This window comes from Podarcis pityusensis, assembly GCF_964106645.2.
Source record: "Podarcis pityusensis genome assembly, chromosome: 8".
NCBI lineage: Eukaryota > Metazoa > Chordata > Lepidosauria > Squamata > Lacertidae > Podarcis > Podarcis pityusensis.
The window spans coordinates 64,720,829-64,736,059 of record NC_138033.1 but is presented as its reverse complement, the minus strand read 5'-3'; the positions used below and the strand labels follow the sequence as shown (position 1 = coordinate 64,736,059).

General features: G+C 47.5%; 1 protein-coding gene across 3 annotated transcripts in view; it reads right to left on the bottom strand.

Moving 5' to 3' along the window:
- The window catches only part of CAMTA1 (calmodulin binding transcription activator 1), a 713,455-nt gene that overhangs the window by 506,186 nt on the left and 192,038 nt on the right, over positions 1–15,231 (bottom strand). For all 3 annotated transcript variants that reach the window (XM_081017106.1, XM_081017105.1, XM_081017107.1), the window contains exon 3: positions 2,143–2,210. In XM_081017106.1, the coding sequence (XP_080873232.1) occupies positions 2,143–2,210 (68 nt within the window). The remainder of the gene's footprint in view (positions 1–2,142; positions 2,211–15,231) is intronic.

The window sequence follows — 15,231 nt, the reverse complement described above, 5'->3', positions numbered from 1 at the left end:
AAAATTTCTGATGTTTCAGAACTGGGCTTGGAATGGGAGGCTTCACAAACACAATTATTGTGTCTTTGAGCTGAAGTTTTCCCTCCGTAACCCCTATTTTTTTCTCTTTGTTTTTCTTCAAAAATTGGCCTGGTCAGCAACTACATGAGCAGCTTTCTGGGAGCCCCACGCCAGCTCTTTTGAGTTCTATCACGGAAGAAAAGTTGGCTATAAAATGTGTAAAATAATAAATGTTGAACTCGGAGGTGCCAACTTGTATAAAATATTGTGGGGGCCAAGGTAAGGCCTGCCCCACATAACTGGTCACAGGACACAGTGCGCACACAGCATTTGAATGGGAATCTCTATCAACTTTGTGGGGGCCTGGCCCCCTCAAATATTTTATTGTGGGGGCAGGAGGCCCCACAGCTCCTAGGAGTTAGCTCCTATGGTTAAACTCATTGCAGCTGAAATTAATCTATCCCTTGCTCCCCACTGCAAATCCAATGCTCCCCACTGCAAATTCTGACACTTTAATATGCAACAAATCACGTTGACTGTATTCACTGATTATTTGACAGAAGATATCCAGTTTCAATACCTGAAAACACTTCAAGAGTTTGGAAGGCAGTTGTGCTTAGCCCCTTGCGATAGCTGGAGTGCCGCAGAACTTCTGAATCTGACATACACTCCAAGATGTCCCTCTAAAATGACACTCTTATTACATGCTTACCTGGCCGTAAGACCCCCTGAACGTAGCAGAATGTACCTTAGGGAAAGGATTCACATTTTGAGATGAAAGCGTCATATTCAAAACGGAACTTAAATTCCACATTCCACATAGAATATTGCTGAAATGACAGCTATTTGCAAATGTTAATCGCATTGCAATTCCTTACAGCACAAAAAGAAATGGAAGGGGAGATGTTCCACCTCCCGCCTCCCAAATTGTGTCATTAATCTCTTATTATTTCAATCTCTTGATGGCCCTTTACCACAAAGCACCAGGGCATCTTACAACAATTAAAAAAATTCAGATTATGATCACGAGAATGGGATGGGTCCTAAAATACATATCTCAGGTGTCGTAGGCCAGGGTGAACAGATGCCTCTTCAGCATAACATGGGAAGGACTGAGCGACATTGCCAGGCACACTTCTGGGGGGAGGGAGTTCCACAACTTAGGGGCTGCTGCAGAGAAGGCCCTCTCCTGAGCTACCACCACGCCTGGACTTCTGAAGGTGGTGGAGCTATCAAGAGGAGCTCTCAAGTCACCTTTAATTCCAATAAGCCCCTGTCCCTGTCATTCTGAATTCAGTAACATCTGCAACTTGAAGAAAATGACCCAAAACAGCCTTCCCAAAATACAAACCTTTGCAGAGAATAGAGTTAAGAAAAATAATAACAACCTGATTTTAAAAAAAAACCAACCCAACATACTTCTCAACCCTACTGAAAATGTCCACAATTTTTGCGCAGCACGAAAACACACCTTCTGTTCTCATTTGTTGTAGCTGAGGCTGAGCAAAATTACTACAATTCTAAAAGCTGGAAGACCTTGTAGCAATTACGACCTAAAGTGTATACAACGGGTCTTCCAGTTGTGGCCTTTCCTGGGAAAGCGGGCTACGGCTAGTGGTGGTAGGGTCTCATCGCAGCAAGCTTAATCCGACAGGACAACAGACAATCTCAGATTCACCCGCACAACTTTCCCTTCAGTTCTGGTTCCCTTTGCTGTCTGGTATAAAATGGTTTGCAGCAATTGGGAACGCCGCGGACTTGAGCAGACAACACCCCTTCGCTCAGCCAAGCCTTCGAAATCCATCCCTCTCAACAGAAACAATTAAACGTTAAGCCATCAGGTTTCAGCCTCCCCCCTCCCCACCTGTCAAGACTGCAGATGGCCTGGTTTTAATCAGTCTGATTTCATTCAATAAAATACTCATTAAGTCAATTAATGAGACTTTGGTGTCACAAGCTATCAAGCATGACTTGGTGGGCTGCTGGTTCTTCTGCAACCTGGCCCCCACCCCATCGAGCCCCTCCCTGCCTTTTGCCTTCACTGGGTGACCAATGAATTGATTTAGCCAGTCAAGTAAAATCAGGAGCAAAATAGATCAATGGGCATTTTCACAAGAAGGAGGGCTTTTGGGGGAATCTTACCTGGTTTTAGGGGAGGTTGTTAGCCATTCTTCATGTTTCTCAAATGTTATTAGATATGCAGCAATTTCCTGAAAGAGGAAAAAACAGGGGAGGGTTAGATTATGAATGAGTGAATGAAGCTTATTAATTGCACCGCACAAGCATCTCACAAATGGTGAGAAAGTGAAAAGAAAAACCATTAAAAATCAGTGCTTTCACTTCTCTAAAAACCGTTTCTCTTGATGAGAGCAGGGATCGCGGCAAATCATCAGCTGTCAGGGGACTTTGACATCACCGAAGACTGGGGCATCATGCCTATGCATCTTGATCATTCACCAGGCCTTACACACACACACACACACACACACACACACACACACACAGACACACACACCCCAATCCGGTCCAATGCCTCTGCAGTCCCTTCTACCCCTCCCTCCAGAGAGCAGAGCCCAGAGCTGGGGACTGGGACATCAACAACCAGACACCAGAAGGGTGGGCCACATTCAACCTTCCCCATGTAGCCTTCTTGTTACACCCTTGAACACACTTTCATTGTGAGCTCCTCTGGGGGCCAATCAGGCTGTAAAGTATTCAAAATACATATTCAAAATAACTTCTGAACAGACAACCTTTGGCTCCTCCTGTCCTTGAAGTCTTTCCTGCTCCAGCTGGTCACGACAGGGAGGGAAGAATTATTTATCACACTCACAGACCAATAAAATTCTGTGAGAAAATAAAATAATCCCGTCAACCAAGAAATGGCGCCCAAGTCTGCAGTCTTTCCTCCTGCTTCCTAACCCCTTTTCCTTTCGTGTCATGTCTTTTAGATTGTGAGCCTGATGGTGGCGATGGTCTGATCGCTGACATTTGACAACTGTTCTGGGGGAAACCTGGTATGTTTGTTTGTTTCGCCTAAAGAGCAGGCTAAGAATACTTAATAAAAAAGTAAGTGTGTGTGCACATGTGTGTGTATGCGCCATGGTCTCTCATATTGGTTTCTCCCAGGATTATCTGATCTTCATTCCAAAGTGGAACCGAGACCTCGGTCATTTCAGTTGCCATTTCCAAATTTTGTACAGAGTGCACTGCAGGTGTGTGGTTTGTCACGACTGAACAGGCTCCTTCCATTCCTCTGCATCTTTCCCCTCACTGCCAGGTGAGCAGCCTGCAGGTAGGCGGTGCCATGATGTCAAGTGGGGAAGACGATGTGGTGCCCCAAACACTGTGGTGCTGGACACTGTCTGGGGGGCAACACCTTGGCTACCACTGGTAAAGGGAAGAGGACAGGAGGAACAGAGAGCAGTGGCGAAACGGGCACTCCAATTCTGGAACTGAATCCAAGGGGCCCCCTCTGAAGCAGATCATGCGACCCCCTTTGATCCCTTTGATTCACATGTACAGTGGTACCTCGGGTTACAGATGCTTCAGGTTACAGACTCCGCTAACCCAGAAATAGTACCTCGGGTTAAGAACTTTGCTTCAGGATGAGAACAGAAATTGTGCGGTGGCATGGCAGCAGCGGGAGGCCCCATTAGCTAAAGTGGTACCTCAGGTTAAGAACAGTTTCAGGTTATGAACGGACATCCAGAACGAATTATGTTCTTAACCCAAGGTACCACTGTATATGGCTTGCTCCTTGCCCCAGATGCCGTGGGGACCAGTGGCGTAGCGTGGGGGGTGCAGGGGGGGCTGGCCGCACCGGGCGCAACATCGGGGGGGGCGCGCGCTCGCACTCGCAGCTCTCTGCCCCCTGCTAAAATCCACGGGTTAGGGGGCGCAAATTACTTGCCTTGCCCTGGGTGCTGACAACCCACTCTACACCACTGGTGGGGACTCTGCCCTTCCTCCGCCTGCCTGGCCCCCCACCATCCACATAAATCAAGACAGACCTGCCCCAGCTGACATTTAAACTGTGCAATCCCCTTCTCTGTACACTTCCTTTGTCCTGCTCAGAAATGAAAAGCCTTTTTTGTTTAGAGAGAATAATTAACAGCCAGAAGAAGCAAAATACTGCAAGGACGGGGAAAGGTTACAGTAAGACAAATTGTTTCTTTGCCGGGTTCCTAACTCTAACGAGCAGCTTAATCAACTGCAACTTCAGTTGACTGAGTGAGCGGTGCCATTTTTAATCAATGGGCTGAGAGAGCTAACGGAAAGCCGCCCTCGATAAGTGTGCTTTGCGGCTGCCGTTCCTGGGGGCTTACTGTAACTGGGAATGCAAAGGGAAGCTGTGAGAGGGGCCTCTGAGCTAAGCTTTCCTCCGACATCTCAATAAGGGGGCAGGCACTGAGACTTTTGGATAATGTGCAGATTTAAACGGCTTGGTTAAAACGCCGGTGATCCATCAATTACGCTGATGGACATCACTGCTTCTCTGAAGCCACAGACACATTTTCATGTCAACAGGCGTGAGAACAAAATACAAATCGCCACCGGTAAGTGTTGTAAAAGATTTAATCCTTCATCCTTGCAAGGCAAGAGGCGACTCTTCCCCTTCTCCCCTCCCACACGCACACAGATAACAATCCCAGTCAGGACACCCAAAATGAGAAGCAACAACCCACGGCCCCCTTTCTGAAGCTAACTGGGTATCTGTTCGCCGACTTGGATGACATACAGATAGAATTGCCAGCATTGTCATGTTCTTTACTCGTTTTATTAAAATATTTCTATAGGGCCAGCTATGCATTGGGGTGGCAGCTATGCGCACCACAGTCAGGGCCTGCCTTATGTGCACAGGGAGTGTGTTCCACAAGGTAGACCCCAAGACAGGTTGCCCGGCCCCCTGTCCTGTGTAATACAGGATTGTCCCATATTTCAGTATAAAATGCTATATCCTGTATCGATTCAATATAGGACACAATTTGTTCTGCATTTCCCCTATTCCTACTCTGCTGCTGAACTCTTTCTCTCTCTTTCCCTGATTCTCACTTCTTTCCTTTTCTTTTTCCTCCTCGCTCCCTCTCTTCATCCTGCCCCCAAGGAGGAGCCAACCAGGGTAAGGCTTTCAAGTTGTGCCTTCCACTTCCTGCAGCCAGGTTTTTTGCCCCAGGTGAAACCTCCAGAGGGGTGCCACTGAGGTTCTCAGCCTGTGCGTGTGAGCACACAAACAGGGAAGGGGTGTCTTTGACCCGGGTGAAATAAAGCCTAGTTTCACCCCTGACCTGCAGCTTTGGCTAGGTTAAGGTGACCATCCGCAGGGCTGCAGCCTGGGAATGCCAGGTCCCATCCCTCAATGAGCAACAGTGTCTGAGTCTCTGGAAACAAGTGGCTTCATGTCAGTATAGCTCAGAAGCTCCAGTTCTGAACATAGTTATCTGCACAATATTTGAGAGAGGCGGATGGAGGAGGAGAAGCTCCCCACAAGGCTTGCCGTCCCCCCACCCCTCCTTCATAAATTTGACATGTGGAACAAAACTCATCCCCTCATCAGAATACAGTGGTACCTCAGGTTAAGTACTTAATTCGTTCCGGAGGTCCGTTCTTAACCTGAAACTGTACTTAACCTGAAGCACCACTTTAGCTAATGGGGCCTCCTGCTGCTGCGGCGCCGCAGGAGCACGATTTCTGTTCTCATCCTGAAGCAAAGTTCTTAACCTGAGGTAATATTTCTGGGTTAGCGGAGTCTGTAACCTGAAGCATCTGTAACCTGAGGTACCATTGTATTCCCTCTATCTATCTATCTATCTATCTATCTATCTATCTATTTCCCCAGGCTGGCATGTATTGTATGGTACAGTATTGCATGAGTGTGAAAGGTCATCTATTTCAGTTCTGAATAGCAAAGCACAAAGAAATTTACAAATTCCTCTCTCTCTCTCTCTCTCTCTCTCTCTGTGTGTGTGTGTGTGTGTGTGTGTCAAATTCTGGAGGGGCCATCCATTTAAGCTGCAATAGATTGTATTGGATTGCTCTGAAGTCATTTCAGCACCAGGTGAAATGCACACACACACACAGTCCTTTTTTTCTGGGAGGACACCACAGGGGTACGCATAGCCCTGAATATTTTGTGAATCTAAGTTTGGCCTCATTGAGGGGCAGTATTTCAATATGAGTGGGAAAATGAGAGTAACCCTAAACATTCTTTTAGGAAAAAAAGCACTGCAGACACCCCTTGATCGCTCAGATCTCCTGCTTCTAACAGCTCCCAGCTCGTCCCTTCTGCTGACTGCTCCTCCGTGTCCCACCACCAGGCACTAGGGTCTGCGGCTGTGGAGCCCTCCCGGGGGGGGGGGGCTTTTGGGAGGCAGGCTCCCACTGCTCTTCTTCATCCAGCCAGTCTGATTCTCTCCTTGGGGGGCTCTTGCATAGCCTCCAACATTTCTCTGATGAAAATAGAGACGTCCCATTCCATAATGGTAATTTTACTATTGATATTCCACACATCTTACTGGGTTGCCCCAGCCACTCCAGGCAGCTTCCAACATATACAAAAACATAATAAAACATTAAACTTTTTTTTAAAAAAAAAACCTGCCCTATACAGGACTGCCTTCAGATGGCTCAGGGGTCGGATAACGCCATACTCTCCAACATTACTCCAGTGAAAATAGAGGCATCCTATGGGGACGCGGGTAGCGCTGTGGGTTAAACCACAGAGCCTAGGACTTGTCGATCAGAAGGTTGGCGGTTCAAATCCCCGCGACGGGGTGAGCTTCCGTTGTTTGGTCCCTGCTCCTGCCAACCTAGCAGTTTGAAAGCACATCAAAGTACAAGTAGATAAATAGGTACCGCTCCAGTGGGAAGGTAAACGCCGTTTCCGTGCGCTGCTCTAGTTCGCCAGAAGCGGCTTAGTCATGCTGGCCACATGACCCGGAAGCTGTACGCCGGCTCCCTCAACCAATAAAGCAAGATGAGCGCCGCAACCCCAGAGTCAGCCACGACTGGACCTAATGGTCAGGGGTCCCTTTACCTTTACCTAAGGAAAAGTGGGACATTCCAGGATCAAATCAGAAACCAGGACGGCTGCTCTAAATCAAGGACATCCCTGGAAAATACTTGGAGGGTCACTTGGAGGGTCTGTTCTTGGGCTGGAGGCTCCCCCGCTCTCCGCCTCAGCCAACCAGACCCTGAAAACAAGCACTGCTGTGCCCTAACAAAGTCTATCGCATTCAGCCACGGGATAACTGAATAAGGGAGCTGGGACACACACAGGCCAAACGTGCCTGACACCAGTAGCAGCTTCAACCCAGGAACAGTTTGTGCCACGAGAACCTTGCCTTTTAAGATCCACAGCTCTTCTTATCACATCCCAGTGCAGGTTCCAGAGAGTCTGACCTGCGTATAGAAACAGCATTCTTCCCTTCCCTTGCAACTATCATCTGGAGTCTCTTTTGAGCCCACCCAAAAGCTCCCGAACCTGCCTAACAGAAGCATGAGAACAGGTTTGTTTCAAAAGCAGCGGTATTTCTCAAACAAAAATGCAAAAGGCTTCCTATGTGGTACCAACTCCAGATAGAGAACCCTACACTTTTTTCTCCAACCAGCTGGCCCAGGCATCTGCCAGAGCCACAAAATACAATTTGAGTATTCCCAAATGAGACACAAAAAATATCTTGTTTCCAATAGTCTTAGTGTTAAGGCTCATACTTCACATCCTCTGGGTATTCCTGTGGTGCCAGATCTCTGTGTTGTGTGCTTTATTAGGGCTGTGTGGATGCCGTAATGAACGGCTTCTGAGCAACATGGTTACCCAGCAGAGAAGTCCTCCCATTCTGCAAATGTCTATTGAGAAAAATACAAGAATCACGTACCCAAAGGGTGCAGCCTTAACCCTACCTCCAGCAGCAGCAGCAGAAACTATGTCTTGAGTTCTGCCAGTTTCCCAGGGGATTGTGTCACCGGATGCTGAAGGGACCTCCAGATGGCCTCTTTACTGCACATCCACAAGGTTTTCTGCTCATGATGCTATCAGGGCAGTCACACGCGACCCCACTCTCAACACTGCTTGTGTCTGCAAATGCTTATGAGACAGTCGCACTGCTGCACTGCCAATCAGTGCACATTCCTCAATACCCTCTGACATTTCTCCAATGAAAATAGGAATTCAACAACAACAATTTTATTCTTTTTACCCTGCACATCTGACTGGGTTTCCCCAGACAATCTGAGTGGCTTCCAACATTTAAAATAATAATAATAATAATAATGATGATGATGATGATGATAATAATAATAATAATAATAATAAAGCATTAAACATTAAAGAACTTCCCTATACAGGGCTGCCTTCAGATGTCTCCTAAAGGTTGTATAGTTACTTGTCTCCTTGGCTCAGGGCCGCACAACTTCATACCGCCAATGAAAATAGGGACGCGGGTGGCACTGTGGGTTAAACCACAGAGCCTAGGACTTGCCAATCAGAAGGTCACGGTTCAAATCCCCGTGACGGGGTGAGCTCCCGTTGCTCAGTCCCTGCTCCTGCCAACCTAGCAGTTTGAAAGCATGCCAGTGCAAGTAGATAAACAGGTACCGCTCCGGCAGGAAGGTAAACGGTGTTTCCGTGCACTGCTCTGGTTCACCAGAAGCGGCTTAGTCATGCTGGCCACATGACCCGGAAGCTGTACTCCGGGCTCCCTCGGCCAATAAAGCGAGATGAGCGCCGCAACCCCAGAGTCGGCCACGACTGGACCTAATGGTCAGGGGTCCCTTTACCTTTACCTAAGGAAAAGTGGGACATTCTGGGATCAAATCAGAAACCAGGATAGCTTCTGTAAATCAGGACCGTCCCTGGAAAATAGGGACACTTGGAGTGTCTGCCCATAACCTCCTGGTGAAATCCCATAATTTTTGATGCTACAGATGTTCCGGCTTGTTTTTGTCCCGATTTTGTTGTTCTACAGCCTCTCCAGACAGAAGTAATGTGGTAGTAATTTGGAAAGCGTGGCAGCACAGCAAAAAAGGCAGAATATAAAAAAAAATGTTGCAGGAGACGCCCACAACAAAAGACTGGCCCAGAGGGGTCCCAAGCCAGATGAACCAAAACCAAGTCATCTTAAGTTACCGTATTTTTCACTCTATAAGACGCACCAGACCATAAGATGCACCAAGTTTTTGGAGGAGGAAAACAAGAAAAAAAGTATTCTGAATCTCAGAAGCCAGAACAACAAGAGGGATCGCTGCGCAGCGAAAGCAGCGATCCCTCTTGCTGTTCTGGCTTCTGGGATAGCTGTGTAGCCTGCATTCGCTCCATAAGACGCACACACATTTCCCCTTACCTTTTAGGAGGGAACAAGTGAGTCTTATAGAGCAAAAAATACAGTAATCCTGGACTTGGGCTCTGGCAGGAAACTCCAAAATTCAGACCTAAACATTTGCAGAAGTAACCCAGGAAATTCAAGGAGGGTTTCGTGAAATGGTTCAACACCCCCCCCCCCCCAGTTTCAGTTTGCTTTTCCAAGTCATCCCGCCAATTCATCAGCACATTTATTTCGGCGCCTCCCAAGTTCCATAAAGCCTAAAGGCATCACGACGTCACTTTTTCTTAAAAGAGATAATCCTCTTAAAGGTTCACTGACCTAGCAGCTCCACAGTTATGCAATCAATAACAATACAACTTAAAAATACCAGACGGTGGCAAAGCCATTTCCCTCTTCCAACATGGCAGGAATGATTTAGCGCCATCGATTAAAACAACGGTTAAAGATATCATTCCACCCATTCTTCACCAAGCTCTCCTGGGAGGTAAGTGGATGGTGAATGGGAAAGGGGGGCCTTGCTTTCTGACTAGCAAGAATAGTCACAAATGACAGAAATAGTTCCTGACGTCTTGACACTGAGACATAATGGGAAAGTTAGGACCATTAAAAAAAGACCCTGCCATTTCCCCCAACCCCAATAATAATAATTAACTTACGTTTGACACCTGACATTGATGTTTGACACCATAAAACATTGCCTAGAGGACAAGAGTATGTTCAAAAGCACCATGAGGTAGATAAACAATACCCCAGAGCCAGTGTGGTGTGGTGGTTGGAGCGTCGGACTAGGACCTGGGAGAGACCAGGGTTCAAATCGCCACTCAGTCATGAAGCTCACTGCAGCAACCGTGGGCCTGTCACTCACTCTCAGCCTAATCTACCTCGCAAGGTCGTTGTGGGGATTAAATGAGGAGAGGGAGGGAGAACCATGTACACCACCGGGAGCTCCTTGGGGAGAAAAGGTGAGCTAAAAATAAAAATAAATTGCTAAACACATTTCAACCGTGTGGTTGCCTTAAAAATAAAAAGGTAACTGTGTTGGCTCATTAGAATTTGTATTTCCAGAGATGGGGGAATCAGGTCGTTGTTATTTCTCCTTTCCGTCAGGCCTTGGAGAAAGCTGGACCCTGCAAGGCTCCTGAGACTGAGCCCCATCCCTTCCTTTTACATTCTCCCAGAAAATGTTCATAAGGGGCAGATGTAGGGCTTGACCAGGAGCCCATGGTTTGTTCTGCCACTCCCAGGCAGGGGCGGAGGAAGGGGGTGCAGTGGGGGATGGTCCACCCCACAGAGGGGGGTGACAAAATGCCAGGCAGCCCTCGCCACGGGGCCTGCAGCGCGTCCGAGCCACGTGTCTCTCCTGGGAGTGATGCAGTGGCTTGGGTGCCCACAGGCTCCACGCTGCCCCAAATGGTCCTCCCGCTGCCTCTTTCTCAGCTGTAGGGCAGCTGAGTGGGAGGAGGCAGGCAGACTCCTCAGAGGCCCCATGGAGTGTCCTGTCCCAGCTCGCCCCACCCCTGGGCCCAGGGCACGCACGCCGCCCCAGGCACCCAATTGGCTTGCTCCATCGCTGCTCCCAGGCCTCCCGCTTTATTGACCACCTAGCCTGATGAAGAGTTCCAGGTGGCTCTAAAGTTCTCATGCTGTTTTGTGACATTTTGGTTGACCTAATCAAGAAATCACCTCAAGAAAGAATTTCAAAATAGTAATAAGCAGGTTTATCTGCTCCAGAGTGGACATTATTTCACACTTGTTTACTTCAGGGTTCTTGGGGAGATGACATCAATTTACATTAAAATCTTACTTATGCTTTTCCTCTGTAATTTTTGGGAAACATATTCCAGGTGGTACTCACCATATGGTTTAAGAAAATATTGTGTATTAGGTGGGAGGGAGGAATCCCTCTAGTTAAAAGCTTACTGGGGCCTGGAGAGATTTTCCAACAGTCCACTTCAAATTTGTTAAGATGTAGATTCAGCAAAGTTAGCCTAAATGAACGCAGATTATTTTCTTTAATTGCCATCAACGCAGGAACAAAATGGGTCTACCGTCTGTCGTATCTAAACCCATTCTGGAGAAACTCAAACTTGAAAAGTTACAGGATAACAGAGAGCACACTGACTGGGAAAAAAGACATGTGTCCGCCCTGACATTTTTGCAGACGCAAACAGTATTGAACGCCGTATTGCCTATAAGCACCCTGATGGCATCATGAGAACAAATCACCCTGAAAAGGAAGTGTGGAGGGCCTCGGAGTTTAAAGAGCCAAAGTTCATTAAGGCTAAGCACATATTTTCTTAAAGGAGATGGTCCTCTAGAAGATTATTGACCTAGCAGTTCAAATTACACAATAATACGACTAAAAACAGCACACTATGACAGCGCAAGTTTCCTCTTCCAATATGACTTAATTATTTGGTACTCAATAAAACGTGGAAACAGCATAATTGTGCTTTATTACACCCCAACCTTTTAACAAAATATTGCAAGGCGGCTTACAGAAATGTCAAGATGCAGAAAAGACAGTAGATTTTGGCATTGAATAATACCAATTCACATCAAATTAAAACGGCAGCAGAGAACATACGCTCTCTAAAATGTTCCCACTTGAATAAAATGGTCTTTGCCGCCCCTGAGAGCAGGCAGTGAAGAAACTGGGAAGACTTCCCTGGATATCTCCATTCTGACAGGGAATGCTTGAGTTGTGGCCTGGAGGGACAACCCTCTCAGAGCCTTTGCAGCCACCTTCTGGACCAGGGCAGTCTTCAAGGGCAGCCCCCCACAAAGTGCATCAGGGTAATCTAATCTAGAGGTAAAGAGCAGGAATGACCCAAGTCAGGCCTGTTTCCCCACTCCTCTATGAAAGAAAATGAAAAACACTCCTGGCTTCTCATTAGACTTTTATGTGAAAGGTTAAATTAAAAAGTTTCACAGCGGTGATAGACGCTGCTTGAAGAATTGCTGATGGAGGTGGTGATTCCGAGCCGGTTGGAGAGGCTCATCAGCAAGGTCTGACATATAAGCCATAAGACAAGTCTGCACACACCTAATTAGAGCATCTGATGGAATTTCCTGTATGTAGGACATGGTGATGTACACAGGCTTTAAAGGAAGGAAGAAAGAGTCAGGTCAGCACTGTAATCTAGGAGGGTTATACAGAGCCTCCACTTTCAGGGGCAGTCTATCTCTGGGTATCAGATGTTCAATTCAAGGGCAAACAAGCAGGAGAGGGCTGTTGTCCTCAGGCTCTGCTGGCCCATCGGGAGAAGCAAGATAATAATAATAATAATAATAATAATAATAATAATAATAATAATTTATTTATACCCCACCCATCTGGCTGGGCCTCCCCAGCCACTCTGGGCGGCTTCCAACCAAATATTAAAATACAGTAATGCATCAAACATTAAAAGCTTCCCTAAACAGGGCTGCCTTCAGATGTCTTCTAAAAGTTTGGTAGTTGTTGTCCTCTTTGAGCGCTGGACCTCAGTGTCCGGGTAGAACGATGGGGGTGGAGACGCTCCTTCAGATATACTTGACCGAGGCTATTTGGGGCTGGTGGACTGGATGGGCCTTTGGTCTGATCCAGCAGCTGGGGTCCTCCTCTTAAGGCAGAGAGTGATGGGGCAGCCCCCATGCACTGATAGGTAAAGGTAAAGGGGACTCCTGACCATTAGGTCCAGTCGTGACCGACTCTGGGGTTGTGGCGCTCATCTCGCTTTAGTGGCCGAGGGAGCCGGCGTACAGCTTCCGGGTCATGTGGCCAGCAGGACTAAGCCGCTTCTGGCGAACCAGAGCAGTGCACGGAAACCTTCCCACCGGAGCGGTACCTATTTATCTACTTGCACTTTGACGTGCTTTCGAACTGCTAGGTGGGCAGGAGCAGGGACCGAGCAATGGGAGCTCACTCATGGGGATCTGAACCGCTGATCTTCTGATCGGCAAGTCCTAGGCTCTGTGGTTTAACCCACAGCGCCACCCACGTCCCATGCACTGATACAAAGGTGTGAACAGAGCCTACCCGGGTGCGATCCTACTCCCTGCACAGACGTTAGAGGAGTTACAGTTCACAAGCGGCTTATAGGGCCGTGAGCAGCTTCCGGCAACCGTCCCCTGCACAGCTCAGCTTGCAAAAAAAGTGTGTGATCCCCTCTCCCTCCCCACCACCACGTCCTCCCTTGCCAAGCAAAGCTCTGCTGGAGAATATAAAAACCGAGCAATGCGTAATGGCCTTATTACGGCGCTGGGACCGCTGCGTCCGCTCCTGGTGCCGTAGTCAATCACAGAAATCCTACAGAGCTGCTTCTGATGCAATTTATATATTCTATCAAACTCGTATAAAGGGATCCCGCTCTTGGAGAGGTTACCATAAAGGGATATCAATGTTATGAGAGAGAAATTTATGTTCTTTTTTGCCACATTAGAAAAAAGCACACACCAAGGGAGGGGGGATGGCAGGGGGAACGGGGCGGGGGGGAGAGAAATGAACTGCTTAGAGAGATTAATGGCTGTGAAAGCCCCTCTGAAGCCTGGCTTTATGGGGGCCTTTTGATTAACGCTTGGCCAATTGATGGTCAGCCTTGGAAGTCATTAACTCTGATATGGTTTTTCTACCTTATTTGTTTAATCAGGGCGGCTTTTTATGATTCAAAACCAGGAAATCGAGACAAGAGGCCCCTCGATCAAGCACATTCAACACGCTGTATACATTTACTGCCTAATCCCACTTGGGATTTCAGTGGCTATAAACAGATTCCTCTCCAAATGTACTAAGGGTCCCTACCCTTAGTGAACATCTTTCTTTTTTAAAAACAAAAAAAAGATGTCATCTTTTTTGGCATGAGCCATGTAGCCTGGATAGCTCAGTTGGCTAGAGCGTGGTGCTAATAATGCCAAGGTTGCAGGTTTGATCCGCATATGGGACAGCTGCCTATTCCCGCATTGCAGTGGGTTGGACTAGATGATCCCCAGGGTCCCTTCCAACTCTATGCTTCTGTGTTTGGGGACTAAAGCAGCAGTCTTTATTGAGTAGCTGTCCATTCTCCCATAGGACCACCTCCTTCCCACTTCCTGCATGAGTCAACAAGGCCATTGTGATGGCCAATGCTGGGTGCAAGATGCCATCAGCTGCAAGGAACCTACTAAGTGTTCTAAGCAGAAAATAAAAAGTGGCCAGCAAAGTTTCCCATGGGAAAAGTCCGCTGTGCAAGGTCTATGGTGCAACCCTCCATTTGCCCTTGTGACAGACATTGCAGGAGGATTGACACCAATGGCAAGAGCTCCCTGTGGGAAGCAGTTTGCTTTCCAGCCTTCAAATGCAGAACAAGGTCCATCAAAGAAATAGTGCGCAAGTTTTCTTTTCTTTCCTCCCCCCCTCCTCCATCCATATCCCTTTTCCTTTTGTGTTGTGTGTTTTACAGGGGCTGTCTTAGCACTGGCATCTTGAGAAGGGTTGTGAATGTCCTCTCTTTCACTTGACAAACCAAATCTCTGGCTGTCTGCATTCCTGGAGGCTTTAATGGTGCATTCAATGGTGGCTTCCAGGCTTCCACTGTTTTGAAGACAGGGGGTGTCAGTCATATACCAGCAAACTCATGTTGCACAATTAAAGTAGATTTGGAAGTCTTGTGAAATCACACCCCACCCCACCCCACCCTCTCTCTCTCTCACACACACACACAACATTTTGGGGTAAGGAAAGTACAGCCGTACCTTGGAAGTCGAACAGAATCCATTGCGGAAGTCCATTCGACTTCCAAAACGTTCAGAAACCAAAGCGCGGCTCCTGCAGCCAATCAGAAGCCACAGAAGCCCTGACAGATGTTTGGCTTCCAAAATTAGTTTGCAAACCGGAACGGTCACTTCCAGCTTTGCGGCGTTCAGGAGCCAAAACGTTCGAGAACTAAGC